This window comes from Ochotona curzoniae, unplaced genomic scaffold, assembly GCF_017591425.1.
Source record: "Ochotona curzoniae isolate NIBS_2020 unplaced genomic scaffold, NIBS_Ocur_1.0 contig_3190, whole genome shotgun sequence".
Taxonomy (NCBI): domain Eukaryota; kingdom Metazoa; phylum Chordata; class Mammalia; order Lagomorpha; family Ochotonidae; genus Ochotona; species Ochotona curzoniae.
In genome coordinates this window covers 790,254-817,978 of record NW_024465751.1, presented here as the reverse complement: position 1 = coordinate 817,978, position 27,725 = coordinate 790,254, and the positions used below count along the sequence as shown (strand labels likewise).

Sequence of the window (27,725 nt, the reverse complement as noted above, 5' to 3'; positions counted from 1 at the left end):
TTGTTTCTAGCTCACCACGAATGTGCACCCTGGGAAGCAGCCGTGCCGGGTCCCGGTCACCCATAGTAGTGGAGCTGCACTGCACTTCTGGGGCACCAGGTTCCAGCACCAGGCTGGCCCTGTCAGAAGTCAGGGCAGTGACTCCCTTCACGAGAGGAAGCAAGGGAGTCCCTGAGTAGGAGGGCCTCAAAGAGGCTGGCAACATTCCAAAGTGACACAGGTGTGCCTGCTTTTGAAGCAACTCATTGTTACAAAGCTATGTGTGCATGCATGCATATGAGAGAGAGACTGTCAAAGGCAAAAATAAAATATTAGCCCAACTACCTAAGAGGCCAGCTGTATCAGAGGTTCCCAGGGACTGGCAGCAAATTCCTTCAAGAAAGAGAAGCCGGGTCCTGCAGTTCAGAGGACGTTTGCCAACCGCATGGCATTTGTAGATCTACAACCTGCTGCTGCCAGTGTAGAAAAGAATCCCAGTGCTCAGGATGTGGCGCTGCTGTACGGCGAGTTAGGCCTCTCTGCGGGCACCAGACTCTGCAGGGCCGACACTGGCCCTCATGCAGGAAACAGATTTCCCCACCACCTCTAGTTCCCCCGAGGACCAGCAATCTGGCCAAGCCCTCCTCACTGGCAGGAGGGTTGGGGAGGACATGTCAGCTCACTAACAAGGTACCTCAAACAGTTCACAGAAAACACAATTAAAAGATGCTTCAGTGGAAAAAAAGGAAATCCGTGCTTATGAGGCATCTCCAAAAAAAAGTATCATGAAAAACCTCGTGGATTTTGAAGCAATTTTGTACCAAGATAAGCCCATCTTTTAATTCCAATTTTTCACAAACATCTTAAAGTACATTCCTATTTTTATCTGCATCACAGAAGATGTGACATCATCTTTGCAAAATCTCCCATTTCAATTTTTCCTCTGGAAGGATTCTGAGTTTTCTGTTTTAGCTCCTGGGCTATATCCAATGGATATGACTGGCCAGTGGAGCAAGGCTGACCTATGACCTCTGGGCACTGCCTAGCCCTGGAAACCAGATGCCAGCCAAACTCAAGTGTAAAAAGACGCCCAGGTCTAGAGTCAGATGATGCCAGCCATCTGCAAATGCAAAATTAGGGTACCTTGCTAACACAAGGAACAGGAAAGAACAGTCAGAAATGCCTGCTGCCCTGTGTGGGGTAGGGGGAATAGAGACACGCCAAACTGGAGGGCACAGGGCTGTCCTGCCCACTGAAGGGAAAGGTGAACAGCAGTGTGACAGTGAGAGTTCAAGGACACTCCTTGTTGAGGCCCTTGTGCTCCACGGACCCAGAAGCATAGCACACCCACACCACCCTGAGCCTGTGAAAGGTTCAATGCTCTAAGCCCGCTTCTCCACCCCCGTAAGCAGAGGCAGGATTGCTGGCGGTGATGCACAGCCCCATTTCAGGATGCTGGGACTGAGCACCTGCTGCTTTCTTCACGTCTTCCTACATCCTATTAGGCTTGCTGAGCTTCCCTGAGGACGCCTGCAGCTGCCCCGCTGCTTTAAATAGAGCCCTATAAAAAACGAGGGAGGACAGGAGTGGTGGGAGGATCTGAAACCAAAGCCTTTGGCTTCTGGCATTTGGATTCCATGAGAGTTTGGAGACAGTGGTGCAACGTGCTTTCTGCCTCCTAACGCTTGTTTGAGGTACGTGTCAGATTAAAGCATGTCTGACCAAGCAAACCTGGTGTGCACCTCCAAACTGGCAGGGGCAGTAAAGTACTCACAGGAAGTAAGTCCAGAAATCTTAACCGTGATTAGTAATAAAATCTAGGGGCACGAAATGGAAATGCCTCCTTCTGACTGTTTACTCAGTCTTACTGAAAAAGGTGGTATTTTGCATAAGTAAATTTTCAGCTGTTTTCAGCAAGCTGACTTTATCCTCTTCTCAGAAAACTTTTACCCTTCTCAACTGTGATAATTCTTTACATGCTAATGCTTGCACTATGCCTTCCAAATGAAAGAATGTTCCAGAAAAGAGGTGGCCTATCTTTGCTAGGTGAGGCAGATGAGTTGCTACAAACACCCTCTCTCATTCGGGGTCAAATAGAGCTGTTGGCAATATGAGAGCATAAATCAACACCTCTCATCACAGTCCCACCATGGCAGGTCAACATCTCCCCATAAAGGTGTCTGGCTCCTGATCCTCAGGACCCACAGACGCCACCTCAGTTCATATAGGCACAAGAAAGAGTTTGCAGACACAGTTGGTGAAGGATTGAGTCAGGAGACAATCCAGACTGTTGAGTGGACCCAATGCAAATGCAAGGGCTAGCTGTGCTGAGTCAGGTGTGTGAGGATCTGCCAGAGCATTCATGTCACAAATGGAGATGAGGGGGCACCCACCCAAGCCTGTGACTCCCCCTCCAGCCCAGCCCTGTCTCCTTTCCACAGAGTCCTGCGCAAAAAGGCTGCTTGCCCGGGAAGAGGGAAGCATCGTGTACAATGCAGGAAGGCTGCAGAGCACACATCTTCACAGTCCCAGCATCTGTGGTCATTTGTGCAATGGCAGATCAGAACAGAAATAGCTACAAGCAAAAGAAAATACAGTTTAAGAAGTCTCTGGACTATAAAGGCTGGACTTGAAGCAACAGCCAGCTTAGGGCATGATGACTGTCATTAGCGTATCAGGCTGGACACATGGATAGATTAGCACGAGACAGAGGGACAGGAAAGAGTAACGGGGCCAGACAAAAGTGCCAGCCACTGTGCCGGGCATCTGCACCTGAGAATGCTCCACTCTAGTGAGAGTTAAGGCAAAACAAAACAAAACAACAACAACAAAAACATACTCCATGGTTCAATGCATGGGTCCATCTAAGCTGCAATTCTCAGGAGGCTTTACAGTTCATTTTACAAGAGGGGACTTGGTTATTCCCACTGGAGTTTGCGTTTTATTTAAAATAAATAAATAAATAAAAATAAAAACCTAAACAAAAGAGCGGCCTAAGGATGCAAAGAGACATGCAGCTTCCATTAGCAGCCCTCTCCACACCGCCCGGGCGTTCTCCCCACGAGGAGCACCCAAGAGTGTGTGAGGACACGGCAGAGACAACCTCCCCGAGCCTCGAGCTCCACAAGGACACTCAGTTGACTCCTCGGCTCTCCTGAGTCTGACCAGTGGGGTAAGGACAGCCACCTTGCCTACACTTTGCCTCTCGGAGGGCCAAGGTGGATAACAAAGCAAAATCCCATACTGACATCTTCCGGAATATTCGGGGTACGCCCATGAGACTCGTAAACCAGAGAAGGGCGGTGGGAAATGGCACTCCTTCCACGCTCAGCTCCCCGCGGCCCTAAGTGCCACACAGTGCCAAGAGCAGAAGGTGTGATGAGCCCTCTCGGCTCAGACTCTGGGATCTAAGGGCAGGTTGGACCCAGAGGGAGGGAGCACCTGAAGGAGTCGGCACCGCACTTGAAGCAGCATGCTAGTTCATGATGAGGGAAGTCCTGCTTGATTACCTCACACAGGCTCTGCAGAAGCCCACCCTCCACACCTGCCACAGGTGGGCAAAATGCCAGGGAACCTCCAGACTCTAGGTCACGGGTGGGCCTTCTCTAAAGTCACAACAGGGGAAACAGCCTGGCTTTTGCACTGGATTCTTGCATGCTGTGGGCATGTACGCAAAGGTGGTTCTAGGTGGCTTCCCTCTTCGTACTCACTGACTAGCAAGCCTTCACCCAGGACGACCCAGCCTTTCCTCGGCACACTAATGAGGGCCTCTGGGAAATCAGGATGCCACAAGCAGCGATCCATCACGCCCCGTAAGCCAATAAACATGAAGAATTAAATGCACGGGCAGGTGTGGGAGAAGATAATTGCTCAATTCCTTTCTATTTCATTAAAAGATGTCCAAGAAGATTCACTGAATAACAACTTCTTGACCATATTTTAAAATATTTAATTCACAAGCATCTGATATAACACAATTATCATCCCTGAGAGACAAAATGGAGGGGGAATAATAGGCATTTTACAGTACAGCTATACACAGATCACTTCGTGCTAGGCACTTTACATTTTTTTCTTCACTAAATCAGCCATAATTTACCATGCACCTACGAGCTCTGTCCTAAATGTGAGGTTACAAAAGAAATCCCTGCGTACACCACTTACAATCCAGCAGAAGACACAGGACACTCAGGACAAGGAAGGTGTCCAGGATGTTAAACAAAGACAAGCTAAGGAAAAAAAGCAGGAGGGACAGGAGTGATCTGGGAGGGGTGAGGGGCTGAGCTTTTACAAAGGCACAGTGCCCAGGAAAGGGTGCCCTCAGAGACTGGCTGTATGAATACCATGGAGGGCATGACTGACCCATCCACTAAGCTACGGGCAAGGGGAAGGCTGCAGCCAAGGACGTGAGACAAGCAAGCACCTGCCACACTGAAGGGGCAGGAAGGAGGCTGGCAGTACATGTGCCCAGCACAGGCAATGAGGCCCGCAAGGAAGTGGATAGGGCTGCAGGCAGATCTGTGGGAAGGCTCTGAACATGGCTCTCAACCAGCAGCTACCACACTGAGAAAGATGAAGGAGACACAGCCACACTCAAGGAGGCCAGCCAGGAGGCACTGTGGGCTGACGGCAGAGATAACTATGGCTTGTGCAGGGAGTTTGTTAGTGGACCTCTGGTGCCCATCTGTGAATGAGGCCAGACCGAAGGGACTGAGCCAAGGTTTCCAATGTGCCCCACTAGCTGACAGGCGGGGTGAGGTGGGGCCTGATCCCTGGTTCTGCACTGCTGGGAATCTCAGACCGGCTCACAGACTGTCAAGGTCTGCAAACACCATGAGGAGCCAGAAGCAGAACACACGGTGGAAACTGTCTGTGACACCGGAAGCCTACATATCTCATATCTCCTGACAAAGTGGGGTGAGCCCCGGCTGCAGCAGATGCGGTGTGGGGAGCAGCATGAGTTCAAGGCAGGGACATGCTGAGCGGAGGGCCCCCTAAACACCCCGGGGAGATGCTAAGAGGGTGGCCACACAGTGTTGGAGCCTGGGGCAGAGGACACAGAGGCCATGAGACTGCTGAGGTCATCTGGGCTGTGAGTAGGACAGAGACACAGCCAGGGGCTGAACCCTGCGCCTTCTGAGACGTAGAGACCGAGACCAGAGGGACCCGGAAGAAGGCAGGGGAACGACGGCCAACTGGCAGGTACAAGCCCAGGAGACAGTGGAGTGCGTCCTCCTGTGAGGTGAGCCCCGACCCATGTGCTACGTCCCTTTGTACTGATGACTGACTTGGGTCACCCACCGAGGAGGTGGCAAAGACCCAATCCAGAACGCAGGCTGGTCTGCTGTAAGTGGCTTCTCTCCAAGCAGGCTGCTCAATCATTACTGGTGTAACAGATGCAACTACAATGGAATAATTTCAAGCAGGCTCTGAAGCAACATTTTTTGCCAAACACACAGCCAAACTCCATGGTTAAAGTTTGGAGCTCCATCCAGACGAGCCCCAACCAAGGCAACCAGAGCCACCTCCCTCACCCCATAAGCAGGTCACAGCCAGGGACAAATGGCTCGAGGCCTTCCCTGGGATGATGGGACTGAAGTTACTGTTCCTAACTTGCCTGAACAATCCTGAAGTTAACCCCAAGGAACAATAAATTAGAAAACAAGTAGTATTTGTAAACAAAATAAAATGGAACGGAGTAATCTGTGTTTAACAACACAGCTGTAATTATTTAAAAAGAATCCAAAAGCAATGTAGTAGAACAAAAGATATTGAAACAAAATCTTGGAATTAAGCCAGCATCACTGATGTGCTTGGAAACTCTTAGCATACACCATTCGCTAAATTTCAAGGACATTCGATTTCTCAAATGCTGTGAAACCAGAAAATAAAACTTCAAGAAAAAAAGATTTATCCCCAAATCAGAAACTGTCTTTTAACACAGAGGAATGAAGGAAAAAAGAAAAACAGTAACAAATTTAACTGAGCAAAGTGACTTAATTCCTTTGTGTGTGTGTGTTTTTTTACATCATTTTATCTTATATTAAGGCAAACATGTGATATCTGATCTTTGGGGATTGGCTCATTTCCCTTAGCATTATAGTTTCCAGATGGGCCCATCTGACCATGAAGAAATGCATTTCAGTTTTTTAATGGCTGAGTAGTATTTCATATAGTAGATGAGCCAGTTTCCTTATCTAGTCGTCTGTTGGTGGTCATTTCGGTTGCTTCCAAATTTTTGCAATTATGGATTGTGCTGCTATGAACATAGGGGTGCATGCTGGAGTCTCGTGTAACAGGTATTGGAAACACTTTGCAAGATTTGGGTGTAGGCCCTGACTTCCTAGAAAAAAATCACCAAAACAATAGCAATTAAGACCAAAATAAACAAATGGGACTACATCAAACTAAGAAGCTTCTGCACAGCAAAAGAAACAATCAAAAAAATAAAAAAGCAACCCACAGAATGGGAGAAGATCTTTGCACACTACACAAGTGATAGAGGACTAATCTCCAGAATATACAAAGATCTCCAGAACAACCAAAGCACCAAAATAAACAAACCACTCAAGAAATGTGCACGGGAAATGGGCAGACATTTCACAATGGAACAAATCCAAATGGCTAACAAACATATGAAAAAATACTCAGGCTCCCTGGTAATAAGGAAAATCCAAATAAAAACATCACTGAGGTACCACCTGACACCGTAAGAATGACTCACATACAGAAAACCACCAACACTTGCTGGCAAGGATGCAAGGAGAAAGGAACCTTACCCCACTGCGGGCAGGACTGCAGGCTGGTGCAGCCACTATGGAAATCAGTATGGAGAACACTCAGACAACTGAAAATCTGTATACCATATAACCCAGCAATAGCACTTCTAGGAATATATCCAAAACACCTGTTACACGACTTCTTAATCAAGAGAATACAAAATGTAAAAGCAAATGGTGAGTTGAGAAGAAACACTAGAAACATAGGACAAATTATTCAGATACAAAGAGTTCTAATAAACCAACCAGACAACCTGGGAGCACTGCACAGTGGGAAAGACGAGCTGCTTTCAGAGCTGCTACAGGCAACAAATGGTTGATGCAAGGCACAGAAACACACACAGTGTGACTAAGCTACATATTTCCATCAGTGGGGCCAGAGCAACTACGCAAAAACCCACGCTCAGGAGAGCAGGAAGCACGACTGTGAGGGACACCACAGCCTGGAGATGGGGCCAGCTCAGACCCAGACACGACAGAGCCATGCGAACACTGGTATTTCCACACTTTCACTCTTCCAGACAGGACACCTCATCCTTCCCTAAACATGAAAACAAAAGCAGCAATGCAAACATGTCCTTTTGTTGCAGAATGTTTCATGAGGTTTGTGAGGTTGTTCCCTTTCAGGAAAGGTGAGTCACTGGCCTGAACACAAGGGCACCTGCGTCCTGCTGAGTTACTCGGGGAGGCACACATCTGACAGGTACAACAGGTGCAAAGGACTTCACCACACCACACTCCTCCTGACAACGGTCAATCCAGCATCCGCAGACCTGACCACAGAACCAGGCATGGGCTGGAGCACACCCTCGTGGCCCTTGTGACACGGCCTGGGGGACATTCCAGACTCAGGGGAGCAGCTCTGCAGGTCTGGGCGACTGGAGGGAGGAACACGCATTCACATCCAGAAGTGTTCCTCCGGCTCACACGCCGGGCAGCGCAGGGCAGAGTTCCAGGACACCCTTGCAGCTTTGCCGCTGTCAGCCACCGCGCACTGTGTTCACTTTGATTACAGGCTTTTCAGCGAGCACTGCAAAAGTTTTAAAAGAACTCTAGCTCGTCTTCAGGCTGCAGCTTTGACCGTGAACTGATGAATTCCAACCAAGCACTCAGCTTTCCACTGAAGCCTTGGGACTCAACCAAACCAAGCTGTGACCAGGCACCCACAACCCACTGACACCCAGAACACTCTCACAGAAATATGGGACTTTGCAGCTGCACTCTCCCCTAATCTCCGAAATTAAGTCATGGCTGAAATAAATTTTGATTTAAACAGTCACTCCCAATATTTTTTTATAGAACTGTGTTGAAATAACACCAAACTTCTAAACGAAGTTTGTTCATCTTACTCTTGGAGTAGGCACAAGTGCCTCCCACAGCTGGGGCTTCTAAGTCCAACAGGAAGTCAGAGAGCACTTTCCTGGCTCAGCAGCTGTGACCCAGGGCAAAGCTCCGTCAGCCCACCTCGGGCTGCGTCCTGCTGCCCAGGGCCGCGTACCAGTCAGGAAGGGCAGCTGTCTTCCCCACAGCCATCCTGCACCTCCTCCTTGCAGAACTCCCCAGACCCCACCTGCACAGGCAGCAAATCCAAAGGAAATCACAAACACACAGAACCATCTATGTCTTACCAGGGTCAACTCAGCTCAAACACTGCTGATGTTGCATTATCTTTATGTTGTTTTTAAGCTCTATTTGGAAGGCAGAGTTAGAGAGAGAATGGAATTCATTGGTTGATTCCCCAAATGACCACAATATCCAGCAGGACGAGGCCACTCTGAAGCCAGGAGCCAGGAACTCCACTTGGGTCTCCCATGTGGGTTGGCAGAGGCCCAAGTACTTAGGCCATATTCTGCTTCTTTTCTGGGTGCATTAGCAAGGGAGCTGGATGAGAAGTGGAGCAGGCAGAACTCGAACTAGTGCTCATGTGTGATGCAGGCAGTGCAGGAGGCAACCCAACCTGCAGTGCCACAAAGCCAGACCCTAACACTGTATTTTAGGCTGAGCTTCATTTTCAACAGAACATAGCAAGTAACTTGGATCACACAACAATCGGGGCAGATGTGGCCAAGGTTGCTCCTTGGGTGAGAGCAGTGAGAAACCAAGGACGCCTGGCCCCTTGCGGCAGCACTCCTCGCTACGCCCCACCTCCCTCACGGTCAGTCAGTGGCCACCTGACCCCAGCCCTGCTGGGAGCCACAGGCTGTCAAGGCATCGGGCGCTGGCAGGAAGAACACAGCCAGGTCTCCACTGCTCTTCTAGCATGTCAGTTCTCCAAGACAGGCAGCGGCTCCCGCCCCCTGGGCATGCCCTGAGCGTGGGTCCTGCCCACCTGGGAGTCGGGTACTCACCATCAGCGGTATGCAGGAGCTTGTGACTCTTCAGCGTCCCTTTTGACTTGAATTTCTTGCCACACATGTCACAGAGGTGGGTCTTCTCGGTGCTGTGACGATTCATGTGAGCCTTGAGGTTGCTCTTGCTGCGAGTCGCGTATTCACACAAGGAGCATTTGAAAGGCTTCACACCTAGCAGGGTAATACACATGACTATCTAAAACAGCAATAGATAAAACGAACTCTCTGGATCAAACGGTGCTCCTGCTTGACCCTCGCACACCACACACTTCCCCACGCCAGCCCTGCCTGGCAGCTCCTTCTGCCTGGCTCTGGCAGGCGCTCTACCTGCCGCTTTCTCTGACCTTCCCTATCCTGTAACTGCTTGCTCGAGTGCCCAGTGCACACCACAGGGAGCTGTTTACAGCTGCCCCATCCTATGGTCTGGGAGCTCCTTGAGGACATGGGCCCTGAGAAAGTCACAGGGCAGATGATCAGTAACTCCAGTTGAACCATGTTAAAGGCCCCAAGGGCCTCTGCAGGAGTCAACAGGATCAGGGATCCAGGATCAGACGTGACACCTCTTTCACTTCATAAAACAAGCACAGCTTTAGGACGCTAAGACAATGGCAGTCATCTTGGCATGGAAATAATCTTGTATTTCAGCAAATCCCTGCTGAGGTTGTGTTTACACCAAGCACTGAGGGCTGATTCTGGACCTCAGCCGAGCTGGTCCCCACCATGCCCACGGGGAGATTCAGGCAAGTCAACAAGCCATTACAATGCAGCATGGTGTGCTATGGTGAGCATTTCCACCCATTACCCACACCACTTCTGGCTCAAGAGCAGAGGAGCCAGGGCATGAAAGAGGACAGGGGACACATCCGGGGCACAGAGCCCACATGCACACATGCGGTGTGGCCTGTATAATAAGCCCTAGGCCTGGGCTGGGTTTCTGGAAAATGAAGTGACCTAACCACCAGCACCAATAGGCTGTGTGACAAGGAACTAGTCCCCATATCTGAGAATTAATGGGACCAGAAGTCACCTCCAAAGGAATGCTGTGTCCCCTGTTCATGATGTTCATTAAGAATTCCCCTAGGCCCAGGGCAGCAGCTTGGCTTGAGCACGGCTTTCTGCACTATGTGTGTCTCCACCAGGTCTTCCAACATCAAGTCAAAGCTACAGAAGGTTCAGGACTCTCCCACCATGGAGCACACAAGCCACACAGTGGCCAAGCACAGCTCAGTGATGCCATCTCCGCACGTTACCAACATCCGAGGAGCTGAAGTATAGCCAGGCACTGCAGCACCAGGTGCTGTTCCCGGTGGCTTACACACTCAAGAAGGCACAGCACCCTGAGAAGCCCTCTGCTCTCTATTACGACCAACAGAGGAGCCCAGCACAGCCACACAGGGCTTTGCAAAGGAACATCTCCACTCATGGCTTCATTCCCCATCGGCCAGCTGCACTGCCACCTAATCATCCAATGGCTCTACATGCCCATGGCTCTGGCGGTCACCTGTCACTGTGCCCAGGCAGATGGTATAGGCAGACCAGCCATCCAGATGCCCAGCTGCCTACAACTCAGCACTCACCCTGCTCAGCAGGGATTCAGACACCATCTATTCCAAAATCCACTGCTGCCAGCCACGAGAGCCGGGTCTGAGAACCACACAGGTGGGTGAGACCCAAGTCCATTACTGTCCTTTCTGGGACCTGCAGCAGTTATAGGTCCTCTGAGGAACAAACATCACCCGTAAGCAAAACTTCTCCACGGATGGCCAAGGTGACCACACCAATTCGGCCTGCTTTCTTCCTTTTTTCTTTTTTTGCAATTTTTTTCCTTAATCTCTGCTTCTCTTGTCCCATGTTTTACTTTGAGAGTAAACAAAGAGAAGGAAGCATTATAATGGAGAAATGAACTCTAACGGTCCCCAAACAATGCACTGTGGGCACTCATAGTTCCTTATCATAAAAAAAGTGGCAGGTCAGCTAAAAAGTCCAGTGTCAGGACAGTCCACCAAAAAGCTTTACCCTCTGGTTCTCTGAACCTTTGCCATAATTCAGAATATTTTCGGATGGTAAGCCTGCTTCAACAGACATCAACACGTGTAATACTTAGTTAAATATGTGCTTGGCTGCCGATTTATGTAAATTAGTTCATTTCCCCTTTGCAACACATCCCAAAGTAGCTCACATTCCTATTTCATAGGTAAGTAGACTAGAGCTTAGAAAGACAGGAGTGTTTGTCCCATCCCACCGCTCTTTGGTGGTGAGAGCAGGCCTGGAACCCAGTCCTTACTCCCTCCAGAGCCTGGGGTCTCTCACATGAGTATAACCACCTTTAAATGCCTAGGGCTCCCTGCATTTCCACCAGAGTCAGCTCCAGGCTGACCTGTCCTCCAGGCTGACCTGTCCTCCAGGCTGACCTGTCCTCCAGGCAAGCATGGCCCCCTCCCACTGGGGCCACAAACCCCCTCAGTTTCATGACCGCAAACAACAGAAGCACACATGTGCCTGCCACTAAGCTTCTCTCCTATAGAGAAGTGCAGAGATAGTGGCCAGGGTTCGAATCCCAGTCCTGCCTCTTGTTAGATGTGTGACACTGGGCAGGTTTCTTGACCTCTAAGGGCTCCAATTACCTCAGTAAAGTGAGATGCTAACTGTGCCTGCCTACAAAAAGAAACATGGCACTCACTGCCAGGCAGCAGCCACTTAGCACGCCTCTCCTAACCTTGGCCTCCCCTTCTCCAGGTGTCTCCTCTGCCAGGTGAGCTGTGGGGTTCTCTCCTCTATGAGTTCCTTCCCTGGGGCATGCAAACAGACCGTGTTCCTCCCTGTCACAAAGAACATTCACTCCTCCATCCTGGTCTCACACCTACAGTGCTCCAGGCTTCCAACCTGCAGAAAGGGCCTACATGCAGAGTTGAGGGGGGCATGGTTTTTCCTGGCCCAGACTCCTCTCCTCATCTTGGAGATGAGGGGCGAGGGGAAGAGAGCAGGAAGAGGGCTCATTCCAAGACAGGGGCCTGTCGCCTATAGCACAATCTTGATTCCCAACTCGCCCAGGATACCAAGGAGAGGTTTCCCCACCAACCCTTCTCACACAAGACCCCAAAAAGCACAGCCTCACTTCCTCACCCTACTCAACTCTTCCACCTGCCCACTCTCCCACAAAGTACCTGATAACACTGCACACTGTGATGAACGGCCGGCTCTGCTGCCTTCCTCACCTTCGCTCATTATCAAACCACCAGTTCTTCAAGGCCTGTGATGGCCAATGCACCATAGAAGATACCAGAAGTACCGTCATGATTGACAGCAAGATTCTAGTTCTCAGAGACATAATCACTGATTGAATGCTAACTACAACGAGGCCATGAAGAAGTGTACGCCTGCACCTGTGGCTAACACCACCAGCAAGTCCTGATTTGAATCAGCAGGGCTAGCAGGTGGAAGAACACAGCTCTGCGTACTGAGCAAAGGACAGGGCACAGGAAGAGGCGCTTCTTCCTGAAGCACTCACCAGCGAAGCAGAGCAGCACAGTCAGAGAGGAGTTCCACACTCACCTTCGTGGGCCCAGATGTGGCGCTGAAGGTCTGAGCCATTCTTCATGAAGTAGAAATCGCAGTACGGGCACTTCATGGCTCTCTTTCCAATCAGCCCTTTCAGTTGCACCCTCCTCCCGAGAACCTCAGAAATGGTGCTCATGGAGACCTCTGGAAGAAAGGTGGGTGGAGGGGGGACAGTCAGAGGGGCCAGGGGCTTTGTATACATCACACAGAAATGGACCTTGGGATGGCACCTGTGTACCCAGGGGACAAGTCAAGATGAGCCTCATGGGTTCACCGACAGCCTTTTTGCCTAAAACGTACTGACACCAACTCAAATCCTCAGTCTAAACAGCCATTAGTGTTAAAGCTGGGTGGGGGGAAAGAGTGGAGAAACAGCATCACGGGGCAGTGATTAGGCAAATGCAGTGCCTGGCATGCTCTGCAGGAGAGACTCGAGCTCTTCCCCCGTCACCATCACAGGAAAACCCTGGGGGAGGTGCACCTGACAGAACACGCCAAGGGACACAAGCACAAAACACAAATGTCGGGACCTCGGCTCAAAACCAGCTACCCATCAACGCAAAGGACTTCTTGGGGCAACAGAGACACGGTGGGTGCATGAACAAGAGGGAGTGATGAGGCATCCGTGCTAACCCTGTTTGTTGCACTGGTGAAAATGCTTACACTGACAAGCAACCCTAAGAGGTGGAGATGTATTCTCATGCTTTGTTAGTGGGAACACTAGATGATGACTAGGATATGCCTTGAGATATTCTGTGAAGAAAAAATAAAGTTTTTGAAACAGATATATAACGTGAGATGGCAAGACGTGGATAACTGGCATGGCTGAGTTATGGACACATGGGAGGATTCTATACATATTTTCATGTCTTGGATATTCCACAGCAAAACAATGTCTTCCATCTGTCCGAGTGCAAGGGCTGGCCACTGTAAGTAGACCATCTCTAGCTCCCATTAGGCCACCAATCACTTAAGCTGGTGAATAGAGAAGGACAGAGCCATGCCCTCACAGAAACGCAACCATCCATTTTCACCCAGACAAAAGCTTCAAGCCTCCACCTACTCCCAGACCAAACACTGCTCAGTGTTTAGGATTGGCAAGTGAGCTCCCTACACCAAGGGCAGATAGAAAAAAAAAGAAAAAGAGAAATGAGGCATGGACAAAGAGAGAGGCACCATGGCCCTCTGGTTACTCATATAACAGAAAACGGCACTTCTGTCGGTTCTCATGCGCCCTGCTACTGAAGCCTTGAGGAGCTTGCCCAGACTGGGAGTCACAGAAGCCTACCGGGGCAGGGCTCTGAGAGGGACTTTATAGAACAAAGCGGAACAACATGAAGTGTCTCAGGCAGCAACAGCAGGATGATCAGGGATGCAAGTCCAGGTAGTTGGTGCATTCAACACTCAGGCAGCATGGGACAGTCACCGCAACTCTGAGGCTCCTCAGCCTGCAGGGGAGGCGGCACCCCTTGTAAACTACCACTCCGGGTAACACACACTTATGATAAGGGCAAACATCAGGCAAGGACCTAAGACACGCCTGTGTGGTCTGTGACCCATCTAAAAGCATTCAAAATTCACACTGAAAATAGCAAGAAGACGTCACCAGCATGCAAGGGACAGCTGCATCTAAAGATAAAAGAGCATAAAAATGAAATAATTATATAAACTTCCCACTTGCAAATAAAGACAGCAGTTAGCCTTGAACTTACTCAAATGTCCATCCTTCTTCCTAGTGCGGCTGATGTATACTGCTGTGTTTTCAAATAAACATGGCATGTTATAAGTAATTTCCATTCTAAAGTTGTAACTTACCAGGATGATTGGTCTTGATGTGTGACTTTATCAAACGATCTTCTGAAAACGACTTTTCACACACAGGGCAAGAATAACTCCTTTTGTCCTTAACAGGAAGAGAACATCATCAATTGACTGTCTCATTTAAATCCAGTGTCCATGACTATCACTATCACCATCATCAGAACATTCCCATCACCACCATGCTCACGGCACCACCATCACCACCGTTATCATCATCCTCACCACCACCATCACCACCATGCTCACCACCATCACCACCACCATCACCACCATGCTCACCACCATCACCACCACCATCACCACCATGCTCACCACCACCATCACCACCGTTATCATCATCCTCACCACCACCATCACCATGTCCATCACCACCATGCTCACCACCATCACCACCATGCTCACCACCACCATCACCACCGTTATCATCATCCTCACCACCACCATCACCATGTCCATCACCACCATGCTCACGGCACCACCATCACCACTCTTACCATCATCCTCACCACCACCATGTCCATCATCACCACCGTTATCATCACCCTCACCACCACCATGTCCACCATCACCATCCTCACCACCATGACCATGTCCATTACCACCATGCTCACGGCACCACCATCACCATGTCCATCGTCACCTTCCACACCACCACCATCACCTTCCTCACCACCACAGCTATCAACATTACCAGCATCACCATCAATACTACAGCTCCCATTATCATCACCACTATCAGTTCACCCTGACCAACATTATCACCACCCCTGAGCAGCGACAGCACCAACCTCACTATTGCTGTCACCTTCATCACAATCATTGCACCATCACTATCACACTCATCAAGGCAATATATACATACCATTTCCCAACACAGCTACTAACAGCCCCTAGCTGGCCCTGCACAGCCTGAAGCAGAGGGATGATGTTAGCTCCATTTCAGAAGGGAGAAGGAGGGTTTAAAGGGAAGCTCCCTGTGGAGGTGGTAACAGGCCAGGCTCAAATCCAAGGTCAAGTGTGTGCTGTGCTGACCAGTACTGCTCTATGGTCCATGGCTTATTTTATCCTCTAGTACTTGACACATAGTTTGCCTAGGGATCCATGTAAGTTATTTTATTGAGACAACCCCTCAGGAATGACAGGCATTGTTCATGCTCCTGTTCCAGGCTGCGAAGCCCAGACCAGCAGCACACACAGGGCTTAAACGCAATCTACAGATCACACCATGAAAGAGAAGGACACAGCCTTTGCCTGCCTCTTTTCCTCCAACAATGGGGAAGTAGCAGAACAATAGGTGGACAGCAAAACAAAGATTTGACCTGGCAGAGCAGAGGTACCAAAAGCAGTCCTGACTTTGACAGAAGAAGGAAATCTACTTCCATCTTGAAGGAAGAAGTAAGGGAGGGCAGGGGAGGTAGGGGGAGAACTGAAGGCGAAGAATCCAAGGTGCAGGAGGAAGCCCTGCCTTGGACCTGGGTGGTCCAGATGCCTGACCAGGAAGCCCCCTCCAGAGAGCCGCGGGAGGGAGTTTATCAGCACTGCTGTGAGCAGGTCTCACCCTCTCCATCAGGACAAGCTCCTGCTCACCTCCCTGCTCTCTGAGCTCATCTGGGGGTGACTCCCCACCTCTAGGACTGGAGGAACAGAAGCACATGCCACGGGTCAAACTGTGTCCCTCACAGGCAACCACTTGGGGTTCTAACCTCCGGGATTTCAGATGGGACCTTGGTTAGTGATAGGGCCTTCTCAGATGCAGTCTGGTGGAAGTACACACACTGGAGTGCACCCTGACACATCAAGGCAGCATCCTTATGCAAAAGAGGGACCTGAACATACACGCACACCCAGGGGGAATCATGTGCAACACCCACAGGGGCTAGCAGATAGTGGAGAGCAACCCATTATACCTTGAGCCTGGAATCCTCCCTGGAATTGGAAGACAACCGATGCCTGCTGTTGGAAGTGACCCAAGCCACCTGCTTTCATCAGCAGGTGTCCCAAGCCCTCATCTTCCTGAGAAACAAGCGCTAGTGGCAAGGACTGCCTGCCAGGTGAACAACCTGCAGGAGCCACCCACATCCTGGAGGATGCTGCCACAGTCTAGGGCAGCTGACTCCCAACAGTGGGCTCAGCACTGCACATGTGCTTTCCATGCCTGCTGGAAACTGGCACAGCTCCCACCACCCTCAGCATAGACTGCCCATCCCTCTAAATAACAACATCACAACAGCTTCTACTTGCGAAGCACGTCTGGTGTGCAGCGCCTTGGCACACCACACCTTGTGGGGCCATCGGACACCTATAGAGGACAGAGCTGTGTGTCTAAATTGGCCCATGGATGCCAAAACTCTTGCTCCTTTGGACACTGGCCATTAGTACTATCTCAGGACCCCAAGTCCCCAGACTATACTCTGGGGAGCTGAGAGACACAGGTGATTTAACCTGTCGGTGCCTCGGTTTTACCATCTGTAAAATGGGAATAAAAATGACTTCTTTGCAGTGTGGTACAGCAGGTTAAGCCACCGTTCACAATATTGGCATCCCAGGTTAGAGTCATTTCAGATCCTGGCTGCTCTACTTCCATCCATAGCTCCCTGCTGGTGAGCCTGAGAGGGCAGTGGATGATGGCCCAGGTTCTTTGGCTCATGACATTCACATGGGAGACCAGTACGGAGTGCCAGAGTCTAGGCTTTAGCTTGGCTCAGCTCTGACCATTGCCTGTTGTGGTCATCTGGTGTATGAACCAGCAAATGGAGAATCTCTCTTCCTTCTCTCTCCCTAGTCATCTCCCTCTCTCTTACTCCATCCCTTTCCCTCCCTGCCAAGTAACTATATCTTAAAACAAACAGCCTGCCTCCTCTATCCCACACACACTTCCTCCAACCCCCATGACTGCTCAGAAAAGAGCTGGGACTACAGCAAGTTGCTCGGCACCCGTAAGAGCTGCTGTGGCATTCTCAGTACGGTGGGCCCCCACAGCAGCTGGGGACTGTGCTCCGGGGGAAGCAAGTGGCACTTTCATGGGGGCGCTTGCAACAAGCACTCCCACCTCCTTGTAAGACTGGCTGCCAGCTGGAGCTGCAGCAAACCACCTCCTGGAGCCAGTGTCGGCCACAGCAAAAAAACAAACAAATTTTGCCAAATAACCACGTCGTCTGGATGTACTTCCCACCAACACGTGGGCAGCAAGCACACAGTGGCTGCCAAGTTCAGGGGTCCCAGCAGCTCTCAAGAAACTGTCCTCGCTGTCTGGCCAGGCAAGCCTACAGCCCCACCTCCGCTCCATTGTTGGCTTAGGGCTCCTCCATAGGCTCCTGTGCCTGTCCTTGGCCTCAGAGAGTCAACTTGGGAGATGCCGTGGGGCTGCAGGTGCCCTAAGGGAGGCCTTGGCAGCCCCTAGAAGCCCCTGGTGCCCTGGTCATCACAGCTGATGGAGGCATTCCTGCAGTATCATCATCTCCCCTAAATCCCTGCGATTGTTTTTCTTACTTTAAATTCCCAATGGCCTGAAAGCAGCTTCTCTCCCAGCTTGCCAGAGCCTTCTTCCCGACGCCTTTGAAGACCCCCCAGAAGGACAGAGGCAGCGGGAAAGGGCTCAGAGGAGGGGGCACTCCTAGGACTCACTTGTGTCTTTTGCAAACCCTCGGTTCCCCCGTGGCGGACGAAAAACAAACTGACACGCGGCACACTTGAAAAGAGTGGTGGTTAAAACACTCCCAGCAGAAACCAGGATGGCCAAAGAGCCCAGCCTCCAGCCCAGAACCCCTCCTCCAGGCAGCCCTCCAGGACCCCGAAGCCCCAGCGGGCCTCTCCAGACCCTCTCTGGGAGGATGGGGGAGCAGGGTGCCCCATATGGCACTCACTGACTTCCCATGCGGCCACCACTGTGAACTCACTGCTCTCCCCACACAGAGAGCCCATGCAGGCTGGTGGCTAGTCTCTCACCTGCATGTGCTGGAGCTGTGGCCTCCAGCCCCAGAGGAGGCCCAGTGTGCTCACCTCTGAAAGTGTCTCAAGTGGAGGAAGTGCAAACCCCATGGAGGAAACAGCGGCACTAAGCTTTAACAGCTTCTAAAGCAGCAGCAGGGCCAAGGAGAGACGGGACAACACTATCAGCTCACCCGAGCCACACAGCAATGGGGCAATGACAAGGCCTTTACTGATGCTGACCATGGACAGGTCACTAAACGACTTGGAAACACCGGTTCCTGTGCTACCCAGTGGAAGAAATAATTCCCACTGGCCAAGACCACGTAAGACAGAACAGAGCCCACAACTGGTCCTCCCTCAGTCCCACACACCCCGCCCTGGCCGCAGGGCACTTCTGAGGACCTTGACCATGTGACCTGCTGAGCTCTCTGCACAGAGGACAGGGCAGGGTGGGGGGGAGACGCAAAGAAACTTTTTTTAAATATCACTTTCTCGAGAACAGCACAAAGCAGCCTCAGCCAATTGCTTGCTGCTTCCTGGTAGACCAGAGGACAGGGTTGGCAGCAGAAGGTCCAGGGGATGCAGCAGACTGGTCCTGACTGGGAGTCTGTCCAGCACAGATCCTGGGCAGAGGCAGTCTGCGTTCCACGGAGCAAAGCTCACTGACAGCCTGCTTGTTCAGTGCTGCAGCATCCCAGGCCAGCCGGAAGCACCTGGAGCTCACTCCACACCAGGCACTGTTCCAGGACCTTTGCCTTTGCTTTCTCTTTCTCCTCTCTGGAGGACAGGTCAGCCGAAGCACAGAGTGACTATGCAACACATCCCTATGCTGGATAGGGAGGTGACTTGGGGCAGCCAGAGTTACAACCAAACAGTCCCCTTGGGCTTCCACTGCCAGGCTCCAAGGCTTCTCCCAGACACCTTCTCTCACGCTGGCATTGTCCCTTCTGCCTCCAGTAAGAGCTCCCAGGAGAGTGACACTGAGGGACTCTGCCACTCGGTTCTCCTGCCCTAAGAATATGGCCAGGAGCAGTACCAACTACCAGTAATGCACGAGGAATGACGGCCCATACCCCTCGTGCAGAGAGGGGGTGGACATGGCCTGAGGACGACCGGTGAACAGCTGGTGCACACGCTCAGCTGTCCAACAGGGCAGCACGCCAGGTTTTTAATGGGCAGGGTTGTCTGCCAACCTCTTAAAAACAGAAGCAGATCTCTACACATAAACAGGTGTACACACAGACACCCACATACCTACATACACATATGTAGAACTGTGTGTACATACATATAAGCAGCATGTATAGACACATGTGTAAACCTGTCTGCATATCTATGTCGATACACATATGCGCATAAGACACAGGGCACATTACACGGAAGGCTCCCAGGTCTCAGAAAGAGCAAGCAACGCGCCCAAAGCTGCAGAGCCTGTGGGATGCGAGAAACGCTGTTCCAATCCGCTTATCTCACCCAAAGTCCTGGCTCGCACCCACCCACTTCATCCAAGCACCCCAACTTCACACACAAGAGGCAAACAGCCAGAGCGCGTGAGTGGCTGTGCTGGAAAACCCGTGGCAGCGCAGTGAATCTCTGCCTCGTTATGAACTCTGAGTAAAACGGGAAGCAGCTAATGCAGAGCCACACCTGGGGTCCAGCTGTGCTTCCTTCACCCCTGGAAGACCTCGCCAATCAGTCTCAGGTGTCAGCCCCTTGAGTTAAGTGAAAATTTGCAGAAGCAAAACAGTGATTCACTGTGCTTCAACTCCCCCACTGAGGAACTCAACAAATAGAACATCATGAATATTAACAGCACCCTAGAATTTGCAAAGGAATTTAAAAATCAAAGTGCCTCACTGACATTCCTTCTTGGACGGTTTGCAATCAGTGACACGCTGACATGATAGTGAGCTGTGTCCACACTCACTGCACTAGCAGCCAACACTGATGCTCACCCTTCAGGGCCCCCAGCAACAGCCAGGGGCAGCTGTCCACCACCCCTGACTCACTGGACTCTCTAACATGGTGTTTAAAAGCCCCTCACTCCCCTCCTGCTCTGCTGCTGAGACGCGCACGCAGACAGCAACGTGTCCGCCCTCACCTCCTCTGCAGTGGATTGCATCTAGGTGCACGCTTGCTCACTTGTCCACTAAGCATGGAGCCGAGGGTGGGGAGACAGTGGGCTGAGGGTCAAGCAGGCACGTGGGAAGTGAAAAGCTGCTGCCTGAGACCGCCTGCCCTGCCTGCGCTGTTGGGGCCGGGTGCCAGCACACGGGAGTGACCCACAGCAGCGGCACCTGTGTACGCATCTGCATGAGGAAGCAAGGCGCACCGGGGGAGACGGGGCTGCCGCTCTCGGCGGGCTACTTACCAGCTCTGTATGAACTTTAAGATGTGCCTGCAGCTTATATTTATCTGGAGTCGAGTAGTCACAGCCGTCAGTGGGGCACTTCAGCAAGATGTTACTGTGTTTCTGAATTACATGGCGTTTAAGGCAGTTTTTGGTGATGGAGGAGTAGTGACACTGGGAGCAGTAATACAGATGTTCCCGGGTGTGGGTGCGCACATGCATGTCAAAATGCACCTGGTACCAGAAAAGTTTGCCTAAAAAAATATTTTCACGTGAGAACAAGGAAGGTTTTTTTTATACCGAATTTGAATCTTTTTTTCTAAATTAGTATTATCATTTTACTTTATATATTTTTTCTTCTTTTTTACTGCAATTAGCATCCTCTCAGGCTTGTCTCCAAGCCTCTATACTTGCCACCAATTCTCTGTCTTGAAATTACTTTTCAAAGGTGGGAGGATGCAGAGTTCAGCGCTACTGCCACTGACAGAATGCCAGTGCCGAGAGAGGAGACAAGTGTTCACCAAGGACCAGTCACAATGCCAAACGCTGTGACGCATGGGCACAAGCCAGAGCCCCTCAGCCTGCTGACACTCCTGGGCACGGGGGCTCGGACTGGGCCTCCTACTGCCAGTGGCACCTGCCCCTCTGGAGAGTCAGCAGCCTCCAGAGTGCCTGTGAGTGGACAGAGAGCCCTCGGGGTCTCCCTGCAGAGGGCTCCAGCCACCCTCGGACCTCTTCCCCCCGTTGTCTAGAATGTGGCCACAAGTAGAAGCTTGACACTTGTCATGAGCTACAGGATTCTCCTTGGTTAGGGTTTGTGGGGTAACTTCAGCAGGCACACCTGACCCATCCCACACAGTCATCCGTGCTGTCACCCCAGCTGCCTGCGCAGCCATTCTGCGTGCTAACTGCAACACAGGTGGCCACCCGGCCCGACCTGCCGGGGAGGGGCTCATTTACACTAACACGAGGTGACCACAGCGAGACGGGAACGGCTGGGCTGCTGGGAAGGAGCCTGCTGGCTGGCTGCACCCGACTCTGCCCTCTCTTACCACAGTATTCACACTCCAGGTCTCCGTACACCTTCCGGATCCTCTCGCACAAACCAGTGTTCATTTGTTTCTTCTGCAAACTGTCCAGGACCTTCATGAACGCAGTGATGCCAGGTCGGTGCTCAGAGGCGGGTTTGCAAGAGTCGGGCTGGCACTCGGGTGTGTCCCCACTCCCAGCCCGCAGGGACAGGGCATCCGAGGCCTCTGCCGGGGTTTGCCTCAGACACAGGCTCGGTTCTGGTTCACTGGCACCAAGGGTGGCCATGGTCTGCCCTTCATGTGCGGGGTTCTCACCACTCAGTGCGTCCTGCTCAGGCCCGGCGCTTTCAGCCTGGGTCAGCAGCAGTGCCATCTCTTTGTCCTGAGTCTGGCCTGAGGCCCTGTGCTGGGGGTCCGGGGTGGTCTCATGAGCAACGTGAGCCTCCATGGGAGAGGCAGCATTTTTCAACAAGCAACCATCAGAAACCACTGCCAGAGCGTGCAGATCCGACGAGACCACGGTGGTCTCCAGTTCACAGGGTGGCAAGGCTGTGGCACCTTCGGCCTCAGGGGTGACCAGGTGCATGGCAGGGGTTGGTGTTTTCAGGGGGGCCTCCAGGTCCACCTGCGTGCCCCTGGGCTGGGCCTCCTGGGAGCAGTCCTTCTCCTTGAGCACACTCGCCCCAGGGAACACCAGCTCCGCCTCCGCCAGCTGTAGCTGGTCCCCCAGGGCTTCCTGCTGGATGTCGCCACCCGGCTCCAGCAGGCAGAAGCTCTGGTTGATGGAGCTGGTGAACACCTGGCTCTCCTGCGCGGAGTCGTGCATCTCCCGGATGTGGGAGCGCAGCCTGATGGAACTGACAAACTTCTTAAGGCAGATGGAGCAGACGTAGACGAAGGGGTGTTTCCGGACGTGCAGCTCCAGTGCCTGGTACTTGGTGGCCCCATGGCCACACAGTTCGCAGGCATAAGGCCATTTGTCGCCATGCACCAGCATATGGCGGTCGCGGTCCAGCTCATTCTTGAACTTGCGCTCGCAGATGTGGCAGTCATAGAGCAGCTGCCGCTTGCCTTCCCTGGTCATGAGGCGCAGCTCGTCCAGGGCCTCCTGGACCTTCTTGTCCTGCGGGTCGTGGGTGTCCCGGATGTGCTTGATGAGGTTCTTGACGTCGGAGTACTTCTTCTTGCAGAAGCGGCAGTGCTGCTTGATCTTCTCATGCACGCGCTCGATGTGCACCTTGAGGTGGCCCTTGCTCAGGCAGGTGAAGGGGCAGTAGTCACAGGCAAACTTCTCCCCTGTGTGCTTGCGCAGGTGCACGTTGAGGTTGGCCTTGATGGCGCTGGCATAGCTGCACTGGGAGCACTTATACGGCTTCTCGTTGGTGTGGATGCGCAGGTGGGCCTGGAGCGAGTGCTTGAACTTGAAGACCTTGTTGCAGTATTCACACGTGAAGATTTTGAGCTGGGTGGGACCTAGCCTAGAAACAGATGGCAGCACAGTTACCCTTGGAGACCTTGAACCTGCAGTCTAACTGAGGTCTAAAGCGGACACAAGTGGCGTGAGGCACTGACGCACTTAGCAAGCAGGATCAGAGGTTTGGGGTCTGTCAGGAGCCCGGAGCCTAGAGTGAGAGGAGACGGGTCTGCACACAGTACACAGCAATGTGACAGTGTTGACAGGAACATGCTAGATCCCCGGGCTGGGTAAAGGCAGCCGGGAAAACTTAACAAGCACGCGATGGCTGGGAGAGGCTTGGAGAAGGTGAACGAGACAAGAGGAGACAGGAAGTGGAATGTATCCTTCCCACATGTACAACCCTCAGTGGGAGCCTGGGACAAGCTGCAGGTCCTAATGGGACCACATCCCGAGCCTGGTCTCCTGGCTTTGTTCCTCCAGACTTGCCCAGTCACTCAACCACAGCCAAGGGCAACCCGCCCCCCTCTGCAAGGTTCTGTGGCAGGGATGCCATCAGTCCCCACTTGTCTCCATGAAGACAGAGCCTACGCCTCAGACTGCTGAGACAGGAACAGGATCCAGAACTGCACCCAGAGCTCACCACTCCCGTCCCAAAAGAGCTGTGCCTGACTGCAACGGATGGGTGAGACAGCAGGCGCTCGGCCAGATGGGCACCTGTGAGCCAGCACACAGGTGGGAGGTGTGCTGTCTTACGCTACTGCCTCCGACCGTCCTGCCGGTACCAAAGCTGATGGGCAGCTCTTGATCATCTTGCGTAATCAGGGCTGGAGGAGAGGGCTCAGGAGCAGGAGACAAGACTGCCATCCACAGGACTGCGTTACTGGTGAGTGAGCACCGGTCCCTAATCCCACCCGTGTGCTAAAGGAGACAGGAACGGCTACAGCTGACAAGGCCTGAGTGCTTGTCACACAACACACTCTATACCCAGTATCTAGCTCATCCCAAACCTGCGACTGTAACACCCAGCTGACAGATAAGGAAACCAAGTATTCACCCTATGTCATACAACTGGTAAGTGCGGCCACCGACACACTCTGACTCGGGAGCCTGCATGTGCATGAAGGACCAGGGCACTGCCCCCAGTGCAGCCACACATGCTGAGAAGGCCTCTAAAATTGGCAGGGGGCAGCTGCCCAGGTCCTGCAACACACACTGGGAGCAGAAGGGGCAGGGAACTTCCTCCACAGCTGTTAATGCAGCCTGCCTACAGCGCATCCAGTTGCCCAAGGACCTGGGACACACCATAATGAAGCTGTGCCACTGGTCTGAGCTCACTGAGCTGGGTCCAGCCTGCCTGGACGGTCTATGTTGATAAACCTCTCCACATAGCTTGGAGTGTGAGCTAAAAAATGTTTAAAAGGACTACAGCCCACAGACACTAGAGCATTCTACCTGAGTGAGGCAATTAAAACCTCCAGTTTGGAAAGATGCCAGGACTCCTGCAAGTGGGACCCAAGTCTTTGGTCTTTCTCAAATAATAAAGATCTCCAAAAAAAAAAAGAAAAGAAAAGATCTCCAGAAGGGGACACATTTTATTAGTAGAAAACGCATCAAAGAAACAATCCCTGAGCTCCTGATGCGAAAGAAACAGTGTCCAATCCCCAAACGCAAAATATGAATGCATCGGAACAATCTTTTCCTGCAAGTTCACATCTTATAAAGAAAACACCCAGTGGAGCCCTCAGTGCCATTTTCAAGGCCAGGTCCTGGGGAAGACACTAAGGCACCATGCCCTTCACCCTCGAACAGATCAGGAGCTGTGGCACTGTGTGCCCACGCCTGGGGCAGCCATCCCATCCCAAAGCTCTCAGCTTGGTGACAGGCACGCTCTCTGCCACCTATTAGGAAGTTTTCAGGCCAAGCTTTACAGAGGCCACCTCCATCACTTCCACTTCTAGGAAGCTAGGAGGAAGACGTGCAATTCAGAGATCTTCCCACTGCTGCAGCCGCCAGGAGCAGCCAACACAGGGAACCAGGTTGTTCCAGGCACTAAGGATACAAAAAGGAACAAAAGGACCAAGCACAAAGGCTCAACCAGCTAAAACCCTCCCCTTGGGAGCACTAGGATCCCACTGGGCACTGGTTCATAACCCAGCTATTCCAATTCCCATCCAGCTCCCTGCTTGTGGCCTGGGAAAGCAGTGGAGGATGGCCCAAAGCCTTGGGACACTGCAGCCACAAGGGAGACCCAACAGAAGCTCCTGGCTCCTGGCTTCGTATCAGCTCAGCTCCAGCTACTGAAGCCACTTAGGGAGTAAAGCAGCGGATCAAAGATCATTTCTTTTGTCTCTTCTCTCTGTAAACCTGCCTTTCAATAAAAATAAAGAAATCTTTAAACAAAAAGGAACAAAAACATCTGTGAGCCCTGCCCTCCAGAAGGAGTCAGGGACGAGTAACTGAGACCACGGATCCCCAACTGGGAAGGAAAAAGCAGGCAGCTCCAAGTGCCAGCCTCAGGGCACGGCAACCCCAGTCCAGGGCACAGGGAGTGCCACCTGAGATGGACACTGGAGCAGAAAGCTGAAGGAGGGAGAAGAGTGAACTGCAGCAGAGGGAAAGAAAGCATGCAGGAAGGACAGACGAAGAGATCAGGGAAGTGAGAAGGCCAGCAGGCTGGAGCAGGCGGTCAGAGATGGCGCTGTCCTGCTAAGGGGCAGGGCCCAGGCCCAGAGGTAACAAGAGGCACACAGCAGAACGGCCTCATTGGCCTCAGGACAGACTGGTCTACATCCTGGGGAACTTACAGTGTGCCACATGAAGCAAAAGGCCTGTGAACAATAGGAAAATAACCACAATGCAATGTTTTCCTGGAAAGATATAAAATCACATAAGGAATATAAACTTAAAAAAAAAAACCAAAAAAGCTAGATGTTGTGGCACTGTGATGCTGGCATCCCTTATGGGCACTGGTTCTCACTCTAGCTGTTCTTTAAAAAAAAAAAATAATTTAAATAATTAAAATACATTTTTGAAAAAGACCATAAGGAAATACGTTAAAAACACTAACAGCACTTACAGCTTTGGGTAACGACATTATAAATGATTTTCTGCTTAGTTTTCTGCCGGCAGCCCAGAACTAGAACACTGAGTCTGACGCTCCTTCGCTCCCAAGCACGGAGCTGAGGGCCACGCAATGAGAGCAGCCCACAGTGACTTCACTGCCTTTCCACAAAAAACAAAATGCTCACGCAATACATCAGTCTGTCTCACTGTATAATTTACACAATAAAATATTAATGGAATGCACGACAACAGGACCGTAGCCCGGATCGATTGATTCAATAGTGAGATGGCTTACCCATTTAGCTGAACCCTTCCCCCAACAGACCTGGAACTATCATGACAATAATTAACACCTACAAATCACCCTGAGCTGAGGTATGGGGTAAACTTGAAATGTAATTCTCTCATAGAATCGTCAAAGGAATGAGGATCTTTGCGGCTTCGTCAATAAATGCTGTTATGTCCCCCTCCAGAAAAACAGATTAATGAAGCACATCACATGGTTTAATAACATAATCTGGTTTAATTAGTGAAGCACATCACATGGTTTAATAACGTGCCAGAGAGTCAGCCGGCAGTTTAGCATGCGTTCTCGCCACTGAAATAGGACTCTGCTGGACCACCTAACACCGGTGTGTAGACAGCAACAAAACAGCTCGGCTCCCCGTGCAGAATGAGCTTCGCAAAGGAAGGGGCTCAGTCATTCCTTTTAACAATAACAATAATCTTTATTTCAAAAGCTTCCATAAAATGGTTTTTTGAGGCTTACTGATTGGTTTGAAAAGCAGAGTGACAGAAAGAGACAGAGATCTTCCACCCACAGTTTGATTCCCCAAACACTGACAACAGGCAGGCCAGGCCAGGTCAGAGACAGGACTTAGGAATTTCCTCTGCATCTCCCGCTGGGTGCTAGGAACCCAAGTACCTGGGCCATCAGCACTGCCTCGCAGGTGCACGGTCTGGAAGCTGAGCTGTGAGCAGTGTAGCTCAGAGTCCATCACAGGCACGCTGATACAGGCCACAGGTGTCCCCAGTGGCTTAACTCACCACAGCACAATGCGATGGCTGTCCGTCTGGTTTGTCACATCAACTGTGCCAGCGCATAACAGCTGGTCAGACTGCTGCGCTGAACCCAAGTTTAGATTCTAAAGTGTGTGCTCTTAATCCCCTTCCAACAACAGCGAAAGAGGAGAGAAGAGGGGAGGGGAGAGTAGGAAGGGAGAGTTGGAGGGGAGAGGAGGGGAAAGCAGGGGAGAGCGTATGCTTGCTTGAGTAAAAGGGTTCGCCTTCACTAGCCAACTGGTGTTCAGCCTGTGGATGTGTCCCATCTTCCAGGCTCAGCCAGTACAGTAAGGGTCAATATACAGGCTGACCCAGCTGTGGAGCTGAGAAGTCATAAGCCTTTGCGAACAGCCCGCAGGTAAACACACACGGACACTCCCTGGC

At 51.6% G+C, this 27,725-nt stretch overlaps 1 protein-coding gene across 1 annotated transcript in view; it reads right to left on the bottom strand.

Annotated features, from left to right (window-relative positions):
• ZFAT (zinc finger and AT-hook domain containing) overlaps nucleotides 1-27,725 on the bottom strand; it is a 158,815-nt gene that overhangs the window by 76,669 nt on the left and 54,421 nt on the right. The window contains exons 6-10 of the mRNA XM_040979247.1: nucleotides 21,821-23,277; nucleotides 20,790-21,022; nucleotides 14,483-14,570; nucleotides 12,662-12,811; nucleotides 9,107-9,280 (exon numbers count right to left, since the gene is read on the bottom strand). Coding sequence (XP_040835181.1) covers nucleotides 9,107-9,280; nucleotides 12,662-12,811; nucleotides 14,483-14,570; nucleotides 20,790-21,022; nucleotides 21,821-23,277 — 2,102 coding nt within the window. The remainder of the gene's footprint in view (nucleotides 1-9,106; nucleotides 9,281-12,661; nucleotides 12,812-14,482; nucleotides 14,571-20,789; nucleotides 21,023-21,820; nucleotides 23,278-27,725) is intronic.